At 38.1% G+C, this 17500-nt stretch overlaps 1 protein-coding gene and 1 pseudogene across 1 annotated transcript in view; both read right to left on the minus strand.

Annotated features, from left to right (window-relative positions):
- LOC137650434 (neuronal acetylcholine receptor subunit alpha-3-like) overlaps window positions 1-5703 on the minus strand; it is a 30913-nt gene extending 25210 nt beyond the window's left edge. The window contains exon 1 of the mRNA XM_068383666.1: window positions 5637-5703. Within this exon, the coding sequence (XP_068239767.1) occupies window positions 5637-5703 (67 nt within the window). The remainder of the gene's footprint in view (window positions 1-5636) is intronic.
- The window catches only part of LOC137650876 (neuronal acetylcholine receptor subunit alpha-7-like), a 197765-nt pseudogene that overhangs the window by 111846 nt on the left and 68419 nt on the right, over window positions 1-17500 (minus strand).

The following is a 17500-nucleotide window of genomic DNA, read 5'->3' on the forward strand; positions in this document are numbered from 1 at the left end:
ACAATGATATCAGATTTTGTGTTAATGCAGAGCATGTGTTCGGATTAGTTATCAATGTATAAGCGGAAGAAAATGAAAAATGGGAGGTGGTTTTTAGTTCGATATTTTGAAAGTCGCCAACGGTTTTAAATTGAATAGCAATAGTTCAGTAATTGGGTATGAAATGGATGGTTTCAGGCTTGATGATGAAATAAGGTTTGGTGAAGCAGAAATGGGCGTAAAATAAAGACATTGCTTTATATTTAAAAGGAATTTGAACAAAAAACTCTCCGTCTAAATAAATTTTGTATTAAAAGGAATTCAATATAGAAAGAAAGGTTGATAAGAAATGTTTACAGAGGCAAAAGGAGCAATGATGTCAGCAGTGAACACTATCATGCGTCAATGGAGCAAGAATTTTGAAGAGATGTTGTATATCAGACAGGAAAAAGAGTAATATGGTTTTATCTATTTCAAAATATAAGCAGAAAAGATAGTTGAAAATATATTAGTCATTTAAAGGTTATAGCATAAAGAAACACTAGAGATAAATGTATTAAAAGTGATATTTTTGTATTGTTATATTGTGCCACTGATTGGTTCTGGGTCTGTGTAAGATTATGTCCGATGAAAGGCGTTTAAGCGAATGGGTGAAGAGATTAATGATATTTTTGTTCCAGAGGAAAAGGGGAGCGGAATAATTGTGCATTTGTTTGAAGTAATCGGCGATACACTTGATTGTATGAATGATAGGGGTGTGCCATTTCAAAGTAAACAAGGGAAAGGATAATTTAGGTTTTTCTTTATGAGAGTGAGATACAGAGTTAAGGGATAGATGACGAAACACTTTGTTGATTTACACACTAAAGTTTGTGTATAAAATACTGGCAATGGTCAATATCTACCAGATCATAAATATTCTCTTTTAATCAACAGATTTTATTCCTGTTACACGACATCTTAGTAAATTCTAATAGCAATTGCTTTATGGAACTGAAATATCCAAGCTTTTTTTGTTAAAAGGGTACACATGAAAGCTAAATTTAACTTTATTCAGCTGATAGAATTCTGAGTGAGTAAAAGGGAAAGCCGTGTGCAGGACATCTGTGTTTAGAGAAAGCTAACCGAAAAATAACTGGAGAAGAAATGTGTAATTACAATTCAAAATGATAAATGTAAACATCAGTTTGTTACACATAGGTGAGAGGGTGATTGATTCATTGTGAGAATGGGTCTCAGGCATCTGTAGGTTTTGTCTCCGAGGCAGCTTGATATTCACGCAATAGAAATGAAGAGATTGATAAAAAGATCGCTTCGCACGAGCAGATTGATGATGCGTGGTTTTTTCTGTGCGAATTAGAAATCAATGAACATCCATGAGGCTCTTCACACGCTGGCTACTCGGAAAAATTTCCTAGCGGTAGTGATTTACTAGCCACGTGCAATGCTAACTAGCATGGTTTCATTGTAAACGGCTAATAGAAACTACGAGATCGCTTGGGGAAAATCCTCTCATGTGAAGACATGGCTCCTAACGAGCGGAAATATTTCCGTATGGAAAAAATCCACTCGTGTAAAGCGAGCCTAAAGGAAGGGCAGGAACAGTAAGTACAATTTAGTGGGGAGTTAGCGAAGGGGTTGAGAAGTGAAAGGATGATGTCAGGGTATACAGTATCAGTTTTTGGTAACAAAGATATACTACAGACCCTGATAAAAAGTTTAAAAAGAATATAAAAGAAAGAATGGTACAAACTTTAAAAAGTTTAATGATTACATGAATGGTAGAAGGATGGATGTGGTTTAAATAAAATTAAGAACTCATGTAAGAAAACAAACAAAATTGAGTGAGGCAAATATTGCGACAAGAATTTTGCTTTAGACCAGACTATCTCAGGATAATCTGATCTCTTTCAAAATTTCTTACTATTTTCAAAATCCATCATCTACTGCCATAAAAGAGCTGACTCATCATTCCTTCCAACACAGTATATCAAATTATGCTTCGCCAAGCATTTTTTATTCATCAGTTTTCAATGTTCATCCAACCTGACTACCTTCACCCACTCTATCGTTTACACTTTTTATGATAAATATTTCTTCCTTAACGTTTACACTCAAACGCACCCATGAATCAACCAGTACCATTTTTTTTATCATCCTTACAATATTCACAGCTTGATTTCCTTTGCTTCCATTTACTTTCATATCTTCAACTTTCTATTATCCCCCTTCATCCTTTGCAAGGTAATTCAATTTTTTTTGTACATCACCAATTTGGAATGCATCTCTGGTTCCTGTTATTCACTCAGTGCTCTATCTACAACCTTTTCCTATCTTTCCCGCAAAGTTGTGTCTTAATCCTCTTCACCCTTTTCCCTCACCGTACTGTTTACAGTCAAAACTTTCTTTCTTCTGTCAATCAATCCTTGGACTAGCGAACTTGCAAAACAAATTTTGCCCAACTCTTCATCTTTGAAAAACCCAAGAAATATATATTGCTATACAGTTTTGTACACTTCTCAAAAGTTCCAATTCATTTGTAAATATGTTTTTGAGGAGACTGCAGCCTAATTTTAAGTGTAAAAACACGTCGTTAATAAAACTGGGTTGTGGTGCTCAGTTGAAAAAACATTAATAGCTTTATTGATTCGTTACACAGAATTTAGGTAATATGACCGAGCGGTGGGACCCGGGAAGTTATTCAAAGCTAAGGGCTATGTGCAAATGTCATTCAACTAGAAGTTTTTCATAAATTAGTGATGACTTTTGGATAATGTAAGGTAGTTTTTAATAGGTGAAAATTTTTTTTTTTTATTTCAGCTGATCTGAACGAAACAAGACGCCAGCATATAACATGAATGTAAGTCATGCGTGCATGAATAAAGAAGAGAGAGAGAGAGAGAGAGAGAGAGAGAGAGAGAGAGAGAGAGAGAGAGAGAGAGAGAGAGAGAGAGAGAATTCGGTGGTATTATGCTATGAAGAAATTAGATTCCCTGGCCCATAATCATTCTATTTCTGAAAGGAAATTTGAGTTAATATTATTCTTGTTATTGTTGTTATTATCTTTATCAAATTAATTGAAGATTCTTGCTTATCATTCCGGGGACCCTTTATTCCCCCTGTATATTCTCGGAGATGAGAGGAAATATGATCATGATTAGGCTTAAGATCTGATTTTCCCCCGAGCTCATTATTTCTTCAAGTATAAACACATTACGAGAATCCCGCGAGGATAACACTTTCTCTTCCATTCTTCTCAATTCAGAAGACAATGATTTGCCATTTTCACCTTTGTCTGTTTTCATTGTATTTCTCCTTTCTTATCCTGTTCGGTTGAATGTCATGTTAAATGGAGAGTTGATTGAAGAAGTAGATCGATTTAAGTACTTCAGGCCTGTTGTTGCTGTAAATGGTGGAGTAAAAATAAATATACGTCAGAGAGTGAATGCAGGATGTAAAATGTTGGGGACTGTAAAGGGATTGGTGAAGAATAGAGAGTTGTGAATGTAAAGAAAGTTATGTACGATGAGTGATATATGAATCAGAGTTTGAAAGGATGAAATTGACGGAGATAAAAATAAATAATGTTAGTAACGATCTAATGAGGATGAAAACGGTTGTAAGAAATAAATTAGCAACTAGAGTAGATATGAATGTGTTGAGGTGGTTTGGCCATTGAGAGAGAATGAAAAATGGTTTCTGCTGAAGAAGGTGATGAATACAAGAGTTGAAAGGAGTAGTACAAAAAGAAGGCCAAGGTTTGGGTGGGTGGATGGAGTGAAGAAAGCTCTGGCTGATAGGAGGATAGATGTGAGAGAGGTAAAAGACCGTGCTAGAAATAGGAATGAATGGCGAGCCATTGTGACATAGTTCCATAAGGCTTTGCTGCTTCCTCCGGTCGCCTTGGTGACCAGTGAGGTAGCAGCAGCAGGGGAATCAGCGTTATGAAGCTTCATTGTGGTGGATACCGGGGGAAAGGGTGGGGTGTGGCACCCTAGCAGTGCCAACTAAATTCAGCTGAATCCCTCGTCAGGTCGGGAGGAACTAAGAGAGGAAAAATTTCTTTTGTTTTTATATAAGATGATGGCTACCCCGCAAAATTGGGGGAAGTGCCATGGTAGATAAATAGATAGTACTCAATAATCTTTCATTATGTATCCAGGTTTCAATCCTCCATTGGAGATATCTAATGTACTTCATAAATCATTGGCCATTCAGATTTCAGATTTCTCAATGGCATATATATATATATTGTATTTGCTAAAAAGGTTCCGTATCTACAATGATATAAAACGTGTATTAAAACTATGTCCATCATCTGTGACCAAGTTCACAGATGAAGAAGAAAAGGTTTTATATCAATGTGGAAACTTTTTAGCATAATAAGAAAGTAGGGAATTGTACTCATTTGCAATATATATATATATATATATATATATATATATATATATATATATATATATATATATATATATATATATATATATATATATATGTATGTATATATAGTATAAGTATAATTGTATATATGTATGACTGTCAATTCGATATCTCTTTGATTGTAAACTGATAATACAAAAGAAGTTTATTATTTTTATCACAACCATCTGAGATATTAATTTAGATTAATCATGTAAGTGACTCCAACACTATCTTTACTCAAAATTATACTTAACGTTGTCCTAGATTTTTTTTTTTATTTCAAGTTAAAGATCCGAAGATAATAAAAGAAGAATGAAGCAAGAATAGCTTGTTTTAACTCTTTGTTTGACTCAAGACAATATGTTAGTTTTGCCCTTTCATTCACTGGACGCTACTTTTGAAATCAAGTATAAAAGAGCCTTTATTCCACATGGGCTGTAATTGTTTTACGTACACAATCACATTTTCTTATAAGTAATAAAACAACTACTTAATCCTCAACTGCTACTGCAAAACATGCGTCATCAAATGATGAAATAAATGAAACGAGTTGATCTGTCCAGGAAACATTAACCGCCACTTTTGAAATAATTTAATTAGATAAGATAATCTTTCCTTTTCCTTAATAATCAATCTGAGCATCAAATTACTTTGAGAAAAAGTATATTACACAAAAGAACAGCAAACATTAATAGCAACAAAAGATAAATAATCAACATTGGCATAAAAAGGAATGGTAATTTCCAAACTGTTACAAATAAACCTCATTAATTTAAAGTTGAGCTTCGATCAAAAAAACTTTTTAAACAAACGAAGATCTCGTTCAAACTAAAACTAAACTTTCGACAAAAACACAGGTAGAGCACAAGGACAGAGAGAGAGAGAGAGAGAGAGAGAGAGAGAGAGAGAGAGAGAGAGAGAGAGAGAGAGAGAGAGAGAGAGAGGGTGGGGGGGGGGCATGATAGGTGTGCTTCATCACATTCGACCTAAGTTTTAATACACTCTCCTTAGTTGCATTTCCTTAAAGCAGATATTTCCTAGGGTAAAACCTGGAAAGCTGGAATTGCAAAATTTTGGCGAATACGTGTATGAGTGCCAGAGGGTGTTGGTAAGTTGATGATTAGATTTAAAGACATATCATTTAACCATTTTGAATTATTGATGCTAATTAAATTAAGCTTTGGATATTTTCTACATATTTATACATATAAAACTACAAGAGAGTTAAATCTTACCTTCAATGCACAATATGGGGATGGAGAGTCGTATGAAAAGATTCCTAAACGTGGCTACGAAAGTCATGTCGCAGACCCCAGTAATTTCGACTTTTAGTTCCTACTCGCTGCAAGTAACATAGTCTTTCAAGGTCCTTCAAAGAGATTATCATTTCCATTTAACACTGTCTAGAATTCCAAGGATCTTATCCTATGTCTTCCATGCTGGATATTTTTTTCAAAACATCAATATCTTTCGTACTGGTAAGAGATAATGTTCGTTCTTCAGAAAGTTTGTTCCAAGATGATTCAGTCTTCTTTACGAAATTATGAGCAGGAATGGTTCAGATAATTATATGGAAACACTAACTCACTATCAACTGCAAGAGCTTCGTAGAAAAACAATCCGTTATTCATAGAAATAATATACCTATATACTTATGTATGTGTGTGTATATATATATATATATATATATATATATATATATATATATATATATATATATATATATATATATATATATATATATATATATATATATATATGTATATATATATATTATTATTATTATTATTATTATTACTATCCAAGCTACAACCCTAATTGGAAAAGCAAGATGCTATAAGCCCAGGTGCTCCAATAGGGAAAAATAGCTCAGTGAGGAAAGGAAATAAGGAAATAAATAACTGAAGAGAACAAATTAACAATAAATCATTCTAAAAAAAGTAATGTCAAAAGAGATATATCATATATAAACTATTAACAACGTCAACAACAAATATGTCATATATAAACTATAAAAAGACTCATGTCCGCCTGGTCAACAAAAAAGCATTTGCTCCAACTTTGAACTTTTGAAGTTCTACTGATTCAACAACCCGATTAGGAAGATCATTCCACAACTTGGTAACAGCTGGAGTAAAACTTCTAGAGTACTGCGTAGTATTGAGTCTTATGATGGAGAAGGCCTGGCTATTAGAATTAACTGCCTGCCTAGTATTACGAACAGGATAGAATTGTCCAGGGAGATCTGAATGTAAAGGATGGTCAGAGTTATGAAAAATCTTATGCAACATGCATAATGAACTAATTGATCGACGGTGCCAGAGATTAATATCTAGATCAGGAATAAGAAATTTAATAGACCGTAAGTTTCTGTCCAACAAATTAAGATGAGAATCAGCAGCTGAAGACCAGACAGGAGAACAATACTCAAAACAAGGTAGAATAAAAGAATTAAAACACTTCTTCAGAATAGATTGATCACCGAATATCTTAAAAGACTTTCTCAATAAGCCAATTTTTTGTGCAATTGAAGAAGACACAGACCTTATATGTTTCTCAAAAGTAAATTTGCTGTCAAGAATCACGCCTAAAATTTTGAAAGAGTCATACAAATTTAAAGAAACATTATCAATACTGAGATCCGGATGTTGAGGAGCCACCGTCCTTGACCTACTTACAATCATACTTTGAGTTTTGTTAGGATTCAACTTCATACCCCATAATTTGCACCATGCACTAATTTTAGCTAAATCTCTATTAAGGGATTCACCAACCCCAGATCTACATTCAGGGGATGGAATTGATGCAAAGAGAGTAGCATCATCTGCATATGCAACAAGCTTATTTTCTAGGCCAAACCACATGTCATGTGTATATAGTATGAAAAGTAATGGGCCAAGAACACTACCCTGTGGAACACCGGATATCACATTCCTATACTCACTATGGTGCCCATCAACAACAACTCTTTGAGATCTACTACTTAAAAAATCAATAATAATGCTAAGAAACGACCCACCCACTCCCAACTGTTTCAGTTTGAAAACAAGGGCCTCATGATTAACACGGTCAAAGGCAGCACTAAAATCAAGGCCAATCATACGAACTTCCCGACCACAATCAAGGGATTTCTGTACTGCATTGGAGATTGTAAGAAGGGCATCACATGCTCCAAGGCCTTTCCGAAAACCAAATTGCAAACTAGGGAATAGATGATTACCTTCAGCAAACCTATTAAGACGTTTTGCCAGAAGACGTTCAAAAACTTTAGATAATATGGGAGTTATGGAAATTGGGCGGTAATCAGTGGGATTTGAGCTATCACAAACACATTTACAAAGAGGAGTAACATATATATATATATATATATATATATATATATATATATATATATATATATATATATATATATATATATATATATATATATATATATATGTGTGTGTGTGTGTGTGTGTGTGTGTGTGTGTGTGTTTGTATGTATGTATGTATGTATGTATGTGTACTTGCATGATTTCATAGGAATATGGGTATGTGCCAACACGTAAATGCTGAGTGCATTTACGCGTTGAATCGAGTAGTCAATCTTTTAAAGTTCGAAAGATATTAAAATGAAACAATAGCACTCTTGCCGCTCTGTGAATGCATTGAAACCTTTATTCTTAAACCCTTATGGCGAGGGTATAAAGAAAAGAAAAATGCTGACGGGCTGTTTGTTCAGTAATAGAAAGCTGAACGTTATGACATTCTAGTGACTGTGTCAGGGGGCGGCCGAGATATACGGCGTAAGGGAGAGAGGATAATGCTTGCTGGATCTTAAGGCCGGGGTAGGGGGCGAAACAGCGCTGTGCTAATGAAAGTTAATATTGTCCGGGAAAGATATTGCAACGAACGAATTATAATGATGACTTAAAATGGGGTGATTTGAGGCGAGAGGAAAAGAAATGGAATAGTTGGTAAGAGGTTTATTGGCTGTGGGTGAGTGAGGAGGGAGTTAGTATTATTTGTTAGGATGAAATGAATACAGGAGTATTTGGAGGTAAATGTCTGACTCACCTGGATACAGTAAAGTTGAAAATGGAAAGTAATACTACTGTAGTTTACTAGTGCCTTTGAGGGGTCTGTAAATGTGGCAATAATTGTGATTAAGGAACAAATGAGAATAACATATAGGAAGATAATGGATAAAAAATGGACTTGCATCTTTGAGATACATTTGTTTAATGTTATCTCTCCCTGCCTTAATTCCCTGCAAAACTACTTTCCATCCTCCCAACGTTCTCGTACACCTTCCACCCAATATCAACGATGCAAATACGGAAAGAGCCTACTGGCACAATTCCCTGATAATACGAGGAGCTACATATCTTGTAGAACTGACCACTGGCCATAGAAAAGACAGCAAAACCCATTTACTGGACTGACGGGTTACTATGAAGCTACTTTACGGGAAGAGGAGCTTTCCTGTTCAGTTCTAAGGAGCACTGACCAAAACTTGGCTATAGGTAAGGCATACAACCCCTTTTACTAAATGATATTTTATCACAATAATGGATAAAGTGGGATTTCTGACTGAATAGATCACTTTAGATTTATTCCACTATAGGAGGAAAATGAAAGATCAATCGCCCAGAATAATAAACTGAATTGGGAAAATGCAAATAAAATATTAGGGATAGCTATTCACAATTGAACTATGCGATGTCTATAAGATCAGTTTCAAGTATATTATACAAGATTGAGTATCAACAGTGAAAAAATCATATATGCTGGCAAGTGAATACAAAGTAACTATGCATGTCTGATATATCAGCAAAAGCATAAATACGTGTCTGAACTGAGATAATTGATAAGGAGAGAAAAAAATGCAATTCTTATTACAGTATCTTTACTTGCAGTGGGATAGAGTACAGATGTTCAATCTGAAACAAAAACAAATATAAAGCTATATAAAGAATAGAAAATAACATTATACACGGATAATTTTAGCATGGGGTACAGAACTGCATAATATTAAATGACTAAGAGATATCATGATAATTCGTAAAACAATTCCCAGAACCCCGACTCAAAAATGGTAAACAGACCGAAAGGAATCACATGTGATTATGAAATTTTAGTCCAGTTTTGAATGTGTTAAGAAAGTTCCAGTTATGGCGAAATAACGATTTAGATAAAGAATTAAACTATATCAACATCAACTAAAAAAACACTTTAGGAAGACTAAAACAGTGTCGAATTTTATCCAGAGAGTTCGTGAATTCAGCAATAAAGGGGATAAGGGATGACTGGCGCTGGGTAGAGTGACATTATGGCACCTCAGGGGGACATTGGATAATGACCCTTGCGGATTGAGAAACATGCACCATTAATTCCAGGGTTCCACCTTCACGAAAATGTTGCTCACTGGATATGAATTGCGAAAGGCGCTTTCACCCAAGGAAAATTTGAATTTCAGGTTTTTTATTAAAAATATTCTATTAGACGGAGAGAGAGAGAGAGAGAGAGAGAGAGAGAGAGAGAGAGAGAGAGAGAGAGAGAGAGAGAAGAGAGAGAGAGAGAGAGAGAGAGAGAGAGAGAGAGAGAGATACTTTACAACACGTAGTGTAACTAGATATATATATATATATATATATATATATATATATATATATATATATATATATATATATATATATATATATATATCAAATAAGCTGTATATATTAATACATTAAAGTCTGGACTCTCTTAATGACCTCGGGATCAAAGCCCCAGGCGGAATCACCCAAAGACTATAATATCAGACTGGCAGGGATTTGAACCCTGGTCCAGGATATCTGTATGCCAGTGACCATACCACTCAGTCACTGGTATACAGATATCCTGGACCAGGGTTCAAATCCCGGCCGGTCTTATATTATAGTCTTTGGGTGATTCCGCTTGGGGCTCTGATCCTGAGGTCGTTAAGAGAATCAGTAACTGGCATACAGATATCCTGGACCAATGTTCAAATCCCGGCCGGTCTGATATTATAGTCTTTGGGTGATTCCGCCTGGGGCTCTGATCCCGATGTCATTAAGAGAATCGAGACTTTAATGTAATAATGTATATGGCTTATTTGATAAATGAAAAAATCACGTTTAAATGTGCAAAAATTTATCATACATACATACATCTATATATATATATATATATATATATATATATATATATATATATTTATATATATATATATATATATATATATATATTATATATATATCTGTACCCTTGCCGCCAGAAAACAACGTGAAATTATTTGGCTTAATATACGCGCACACACAGATTCAACTCTTTTTATCCCTTGCCCTTTCCTAACTACAATTAATCCGGTCGGCAATTTGGGGGAGACTGGGGTTTCCGACTGTACCTCTCGGGGTACCAACTCTCACGAGGGACTTACTACATCACCTCACCCCTGAGCGTGACAGCAAATATATAATAGCTGGATACTTGCTCTTTTTTATCTAGAGGAGAGAGAGAGAGAGAGAGAGAGAGAGAGAGAGAGAGAGAGAGAGAGAGAGAGAGAGAGAGAGAGAGAGAGAGACATTTTGGTTTAATTCATTTAGATACTTTATCATCAATCATGGAACCCCTTTAAATCTAATGTTACCAGCGATGAAATAAACCTAATTCCCGGGAATAATCATCCAAATATAATAGATATTACAACCGATTAATACTGAAAGGCAATACAGTCCTTTGATCATTCCCAAAAACCTTACGAAACGAACACACGAATTAGTTTGTGAAATATCTTGTGAATAAATGACCCCTGGACAGTGCTTGCTTGACGAGAAATAACACTGCAATAATACTGGCTCATGTAGTAAGTGGTTCTGCCGCGAGAGGGATCATAAAACAAGGCTAATTTCCCATTATTAGATTTAGCTCGACCCATTCCCAATCTCAACGAGGCACAAAAGGGTTTCTTTGCATGATTTATCAAGCGTTGAATCACCAGGCGTTAATGAGCGTAAACTATGGCACTCTAAGGGGCCATAATTGTCAGCTTTAAACTTTAGGGTGGTCAAGACATGATGTTAGGGGAGGTTCGTTGAAGATTGATAGAAGCTCATATACTTGTTTTGTTATCATACATATTCCTATATTTCGATTGAATATTCAACAACAGAGTAAAATGTCTCTTACGAAAGCGGGTTTATTGTTTATTCTAATTAGGAAAATATTGCCATATATATACAGTATATATATATATATATATATATATATATATATATATATATATATATATATATATATATATATATATATATATATATATATATATATGTATACATATATATATATATATATATATATATATATATATATATATATATATATATACATATATATATATATATATATATATATATATATATATATATATATATATATATATATATATATATATATATATATATATATATACATTTTCGATCTCGTGAGATTAAAGCTCTGTTGATGGACCTTGATGCTTATGGAGGTGTAGATCCAAATGGTATTTTTCCTTTGTTTTTTATAAAGACAGTAGATTTCTTAGCTCCAAAGTTATCTGTTATTTTGCGCAAGTTAGCAAGAAGAGGAGCTTTTAGCACTAGTTGGAGAATTGGTAATGTTACTCCTCTATGTAAATGTGTTTGTGGTAGCTCAAGTCCCACTGATTACCGCCCAATTTCCATAACTCCCATATTATCTAAAGTTTTTGAACGTCTTCTGGCAAAACGTCTTAATAGGTTTGCTGAAGGTAATCATCTATTCCCTAGTTTGCAATTTGGTTTTCGGAAAGGCCTTGGAGCATGTGATGCCCTTCTTACAATCTCCAATGCAGTACAGAAATCCCTTGATTGTGGTCGGGAAGTTCGTATGATTGGCCTTGATTTTAGTGCTGCCTTTGACCGTGTTAATCATGAGGCCCTTGTTTTCAAACTGAAACAGTTGGGAGTGGGTGGGTCGTTTCTTAGCATTATTATTGATTTTTTAAGTAATAGATCTCAAAGAGTTGTTGTTGATGGGCACCATAGTGATTATAGGAATGTGATATCCGGTGTTCCACAGGGTAGTGTTCTTGGCCCATTACTTTTCATACTATATACACATGACATGTGGTTTGGCCTAGAAAACAAGCTTGTTGCATATGCAGATGATGCTACTCTCTTTGCATCAATTCCATCCCCTGAATGTAGATCTAGGGTTGGTGAATCCCTTAATAGAGATTTAGCTAGAATTAGTGCATGGTGCAAATTATGGGGTATGAAGTTGAATCCTAACAAAATTCAAAGTATGATTGTAAGTAGGTAAAGGACGGTGGCTCCTCAACATCCGGATCTCAGTATTGATAATGTTTCTCTAAATGTGTATGACTCTTTAAAAATTTTAGGTGTGATTCTCGGCAGTAAATTTACTTTTGAGAAACATATAAGGTCTGTGTCTTCTTCAATTGCACAAAAAATAGGCTTATTGAGAAAGTCTTTCAAGATTTTCGGTGATTAATCTATTCTGAAGAAGTGTTTTAATTCTTTCATTCTACCTTGTTTTGAGTATTGTTCTCCTGTCTGGTCTTCAGCTGCTGATTTTCATCTTAATTTGTTGGACAGAAACTTACGGTCTATTAAATTTCTTATATCTGATCTAGATATTAATCTCTGGCACCGTCGTTCAATTAGTTCATTATGCATGTTGCATAAGATTTTTCATAACTCTGACCATCCTTTACATTCAGATCTTCCTGGACAATTCTATCCTGTTCGTAATACTAGGCAGGCAGTTAATTCTAATAGCCAGGCCTTCTCCATCACGAGGCTCAATACTACGCAGTACTCTAGAAGTTTTATTCCAGCTGTTACCAAAATGTGGAATGATCTTCCTAATCGGGTGGTTGAATCAGTAGAACTTCAAAAGTTCAAAGTTGGAGCAAATGCTTTTTTGTTGACCAGGCGGACATGAGTCTTTTATAGTTTATTTATGACATATTTGTTTTTTGATGTTGTTAATAGTTTATATGTGACATGTCTGTTTTGACGTTGTTATTGTTTTTAGAATGATTTATTGTTAATTTGTTCTCTTCATTTATTTATTTCCTTATTTCCTTTCCTCACTGGGCTATTTTTCCCTGTTGGAGCCCCTGGGCTTATAGCATCTTGCTTTTCCAACTAGGGTTGTAGCTTGGATAGTAATATATATATATATATATATATATATATATATATATATATATATATATATATATATATATATATATGTGTGTGTGTGTGTGTGTGTTACATAACCCTTTTAGAGTGTGTGACGGGCCGAGAGAGGAGTTGTGAACTCAAAGGCAGATTGGAAACGACTGAGTTATTTATTAAGGAACACTCTTCTTTATATACAAAACCTCAAGGCAACAGGACATGACCTGTTCGAGAGACAGACAATGTTACAGAGCAAAACGGAGACATGATCATTCAGGTTCTTTTTAGTGTGAGGAAAGAGCGCAGATACAAGCATAATATATACAAAATAATTATGTACAATTGTGTGACACACGGTTGGTACATGGCTCCCCCCCTAAAAATGACATACTGTACATGTTAAATAGGGCGCCCTGATATAGAGAGGCGAACTGTAGGCGGGTCATCTGGCAGAAGATAAGCAGGTTTTAGACGATCAATGGAGACCCAGTCTCCTTTGCCCCGAATATTTAGGAAGAATGCTTTCGGACTGCGTCGGATCACAAGGAAAGGGCCCGTGTAGGGGGGCGTTAGTGGTGGCTTGCTGGTGTCGTTGCGCAGGAAGACGTACGTTGCAGAGTGCAAGGCCGTTGGTGTGTGATGCTAATGACGTCCATAATTGAGAGGTGAAAGTTGTTCCCCTGTCAGAAGTAATATGCTCAGGGATACCGAATCTTGAAATCCATCCAATGAGTAAGGCAGATGTACATGAGGCGGACGTTGCAGTTTCCATGGGAATGGCTTCAGACCAACGAGTGGAGCGGTCAATGACGGTAAACAGGTAACGATGTCCTTGTGATGTGGGTAGGGGGCCTACAACGTCGCTGAGGTTGAGGAAAGGTGCCCACTCCTGAATCCGTGTGTCGATGTACTTTGGAAGTTTGGCAAGAAGTACACGCACGGACCCAATCCTTAGCATCCTTAGAAATGCCGTGCCAAATGAATTTTGCCTTCAGCAGCTGTGCAGTAGAATGGCACGACGGATATGAAAGGCCGTGGATGAGATCAAACACCTGTCGGCGCATGGGAGCAGGAATCCAAGGTCTCGGTCTACCAGTACTGACGTCACAGAGGAGGGTGGTGTTGGAGTCTTCGAGGGGAAAATCCTCCCAACGGAGGGACGTGCAGGATGTCCTACAAGCTTGATACTCTGGATCCTGTCGTTGGGCTTCAGCCAGGGCGTTGTAATCCAATCCCAGTATAACAGCAGCCAACGTGTTTCTTGACATGGCATCGGCTACGGGATTCATTTCACAGTGACGTATTGGAGGGTGCAATTGTATTCAGCCACGGCGGAGAGATGTCGGCGTTGACGGGCGGACCAGGCGTCAGACTGTCGAGAGAAGGCGTGCACCAGAGGCATGTGGTCTGTACGAATGACGAAGGGCATACCTTCTAAGAAATGGCGAAAGTGACGGACAGCCAAGAGCACTGCCAGCAATTCTCGATCGAAGGTAGAATAACCCGATTCTGCCTTGGACAGTTTTCTGCTGAAGATGGCCAATGGGCGGGGCGAGCCTTTGACCACCTGCTTGAGTACTGCACCAATAGCGACGTCGCTGGCATCGGTTGAGAGAAGGAGAGGGGCGTGTGGGATAGGAAAAGTGAGAGCCGCAGCAGTTGATAGGGCCTTCTTTGCATTGCAGAAGGCTGCTTCTTGAAGGGGACCCCACTTCAGGGCCTTTGGCTTACCCTTGAGGGAGGCGTAGAGGGGAGCAAGACTGGCGGCAATGGCTGGCAGAAAATGGTGATAATAGTTGATCATGCCCAAGAATTCCTGCAGAGCTTTGATTGTCGAGGGCGTGGGGAAATTCTGAACGGCTGCTACCTTCTCAGGGAGGGGATGGACTCCTTCAGGAGTGATACGGTGCCCTAAGAACAACACTTTGTTGGCTAAAGGTACACTTGTCGTACCAGACTACAAGGCCGTTTTGTTGCAGGCGGTCGAGCACATGCGCAGGTGACGGAGGTGTTCCTCTTTTGAGGAGGAGAACACAAGTATGTCGTCCACATAACATACACAGAAAGGGAGGTCCCCTAGGATGCCCTCCATGAGACGTTGAAACGTTGCCCCAGCATTACGAAGGCCAAAACAGGAGTAATTGAAGGTGTATGTGCCAAACGGAGTGGTGATGGCGGTCTTGGGGATGTCTTCTGGGTTCATAGGCACCTGATAATACCCCTTCAGGAGGTTGAGCGTAGAGAAAACCTTCGCTTTGTGCAGGTAGGAGGTTACATCGGCAATGTTTGGGAGGGGGTAGTGATCCGGTTCTGTTTGCATGTTCAGGTGCCTGTAATCCCCGCACGGACGGAGGGAGCCGTCTTTCTTCAGAACGATGTGTAAGGGTGACGACCATGGGCTGGAGGTCTTTTGGCAAAGGCCCATTTTCTCCATTTCGGCGAACGTCTGTTTGGCGGCGGCCAATCGTTCCGGAACCAGACGTTTGAATTTTGCAAAGACTGGGGGTCCCGTCGTCTTGATATGGTGATAAATACCGTGCTTGGCAGGAACCGTGGGCGTTTGGCGAAGTTCTGGACGGAAAACTTCCCGGTACGACGGGAGGAGGTGGGCGTAGGCATCCGTGGGTGCGCTGATGTGGAGAGCGAGGTTAGAGGGGGGCGGGTTGAAGAGGTGTCGACAAGTACGAGTCTACGTTGATCAATCGTCGGTGGGCAACATCGACCAGAAGGTGGAAATGAGAGAGGAAATCCGCACCGAGGATTGGCATTGTGACGTCAGCTACGAGACACTTCCAATTGAATTTACCGTTTCCGAACGATAATGTGAGGTTCTCGTAACCGTAGGTGGGTATCGCAGATCCGTTGGCAGCTACCCAGCGGACGTCGGCAGATGTAGACAGACTAAGTTGTGCCTTGAAGAGTTTCTTTGGCAAAAGAGAACGACAAGCACCCGTGTCTACCAAAAATCGCACGCCCGTTCCTGCATCCTGTAAAAAGAAAAGATTAGAAACATGGGAGGCCACCGCCACAAGCGATGGCCTACTTACACGTTTTTTGGCCATTGACAATCTTTGGCACATTTCTTCGCGGTTGCCCCGAATCTGAAGTGGTAGTGGCAAAACAGCGGCAGATGGGAGGTAGTAATTGGCTGTAGAAGTCGTTCGTTGGGGCGCAAGCGATTAGTGGGTGGTGGGCGGCTTTATCGCCGCTTCGGCACGTCACGGGGTAGGCGTGTATGTCCTACGGCATTCATGTCAGCTTCGGTTGACGTTGAATAGGCATCCTTGTCGTCAGGGGTGGAGGCGTTTATGGAGGTCTTGAAGTGGCTGTCCATAAGGGCGTCGGCTTTGGTCATCAAGTCTTTTATGGGTAAACTATCGACATCGGGTATGGCAGCGCGCACAGGTTCAGGTAAACTGCGTATCCAAAGGGCACGGAGTAGGTTCTCCTCACGAGGAGAGCCGTCTGCAGCAGGTTGAAGGCGAGCGATACTGGTCATTTCCCTGAGGGCAAGCGAAGCCCTTTGGTCCCCCAACGGTTGTTGCGAGAGCTGAAAAAGCTTTGCTATACGGGCGGCTGGCGACGGCGAGTAATGCTGCAGAAGGTATGATTTGAGGACGTCATACGCTATTGGGGTGTCTCCTTGTTCACAAAGCCAGTCGGATATTTCTGGGAAGGTGTCCTCGGGTATCGCCACGAGAACATAATCCGCTTTATATACAAAACCTCAAGGCAACAGGACATGACCTGTTCGAGAGACAGACAATGTTACAGAGCAAAACGGAGACATGATCATTCAGGTTCTTTTTAGTGTGAGGGAAGAGCGCAGATACAAGCATAATATATACTAAATAATTATGTACAATTGTGTGACACACGGTTGGTACAAGTGGGAATACCTTAAC

The sequence above is a fragment of the Palaemon carinicauda genome, chromosome 12 (genome assembly GCF_036898095.1).
Source record: "Palaemon carinicauda isolate YSFRI2023 chromosome 12, ASM3689809v2, whole genome shotgun sequence".
Classification (NCBI taxonomy): Eukaryota; Metazoa; Arthropoda; class Malacostraca; order Decapoda; family Palaemonidae; genus Palaemon; species Palaemon carinicauda.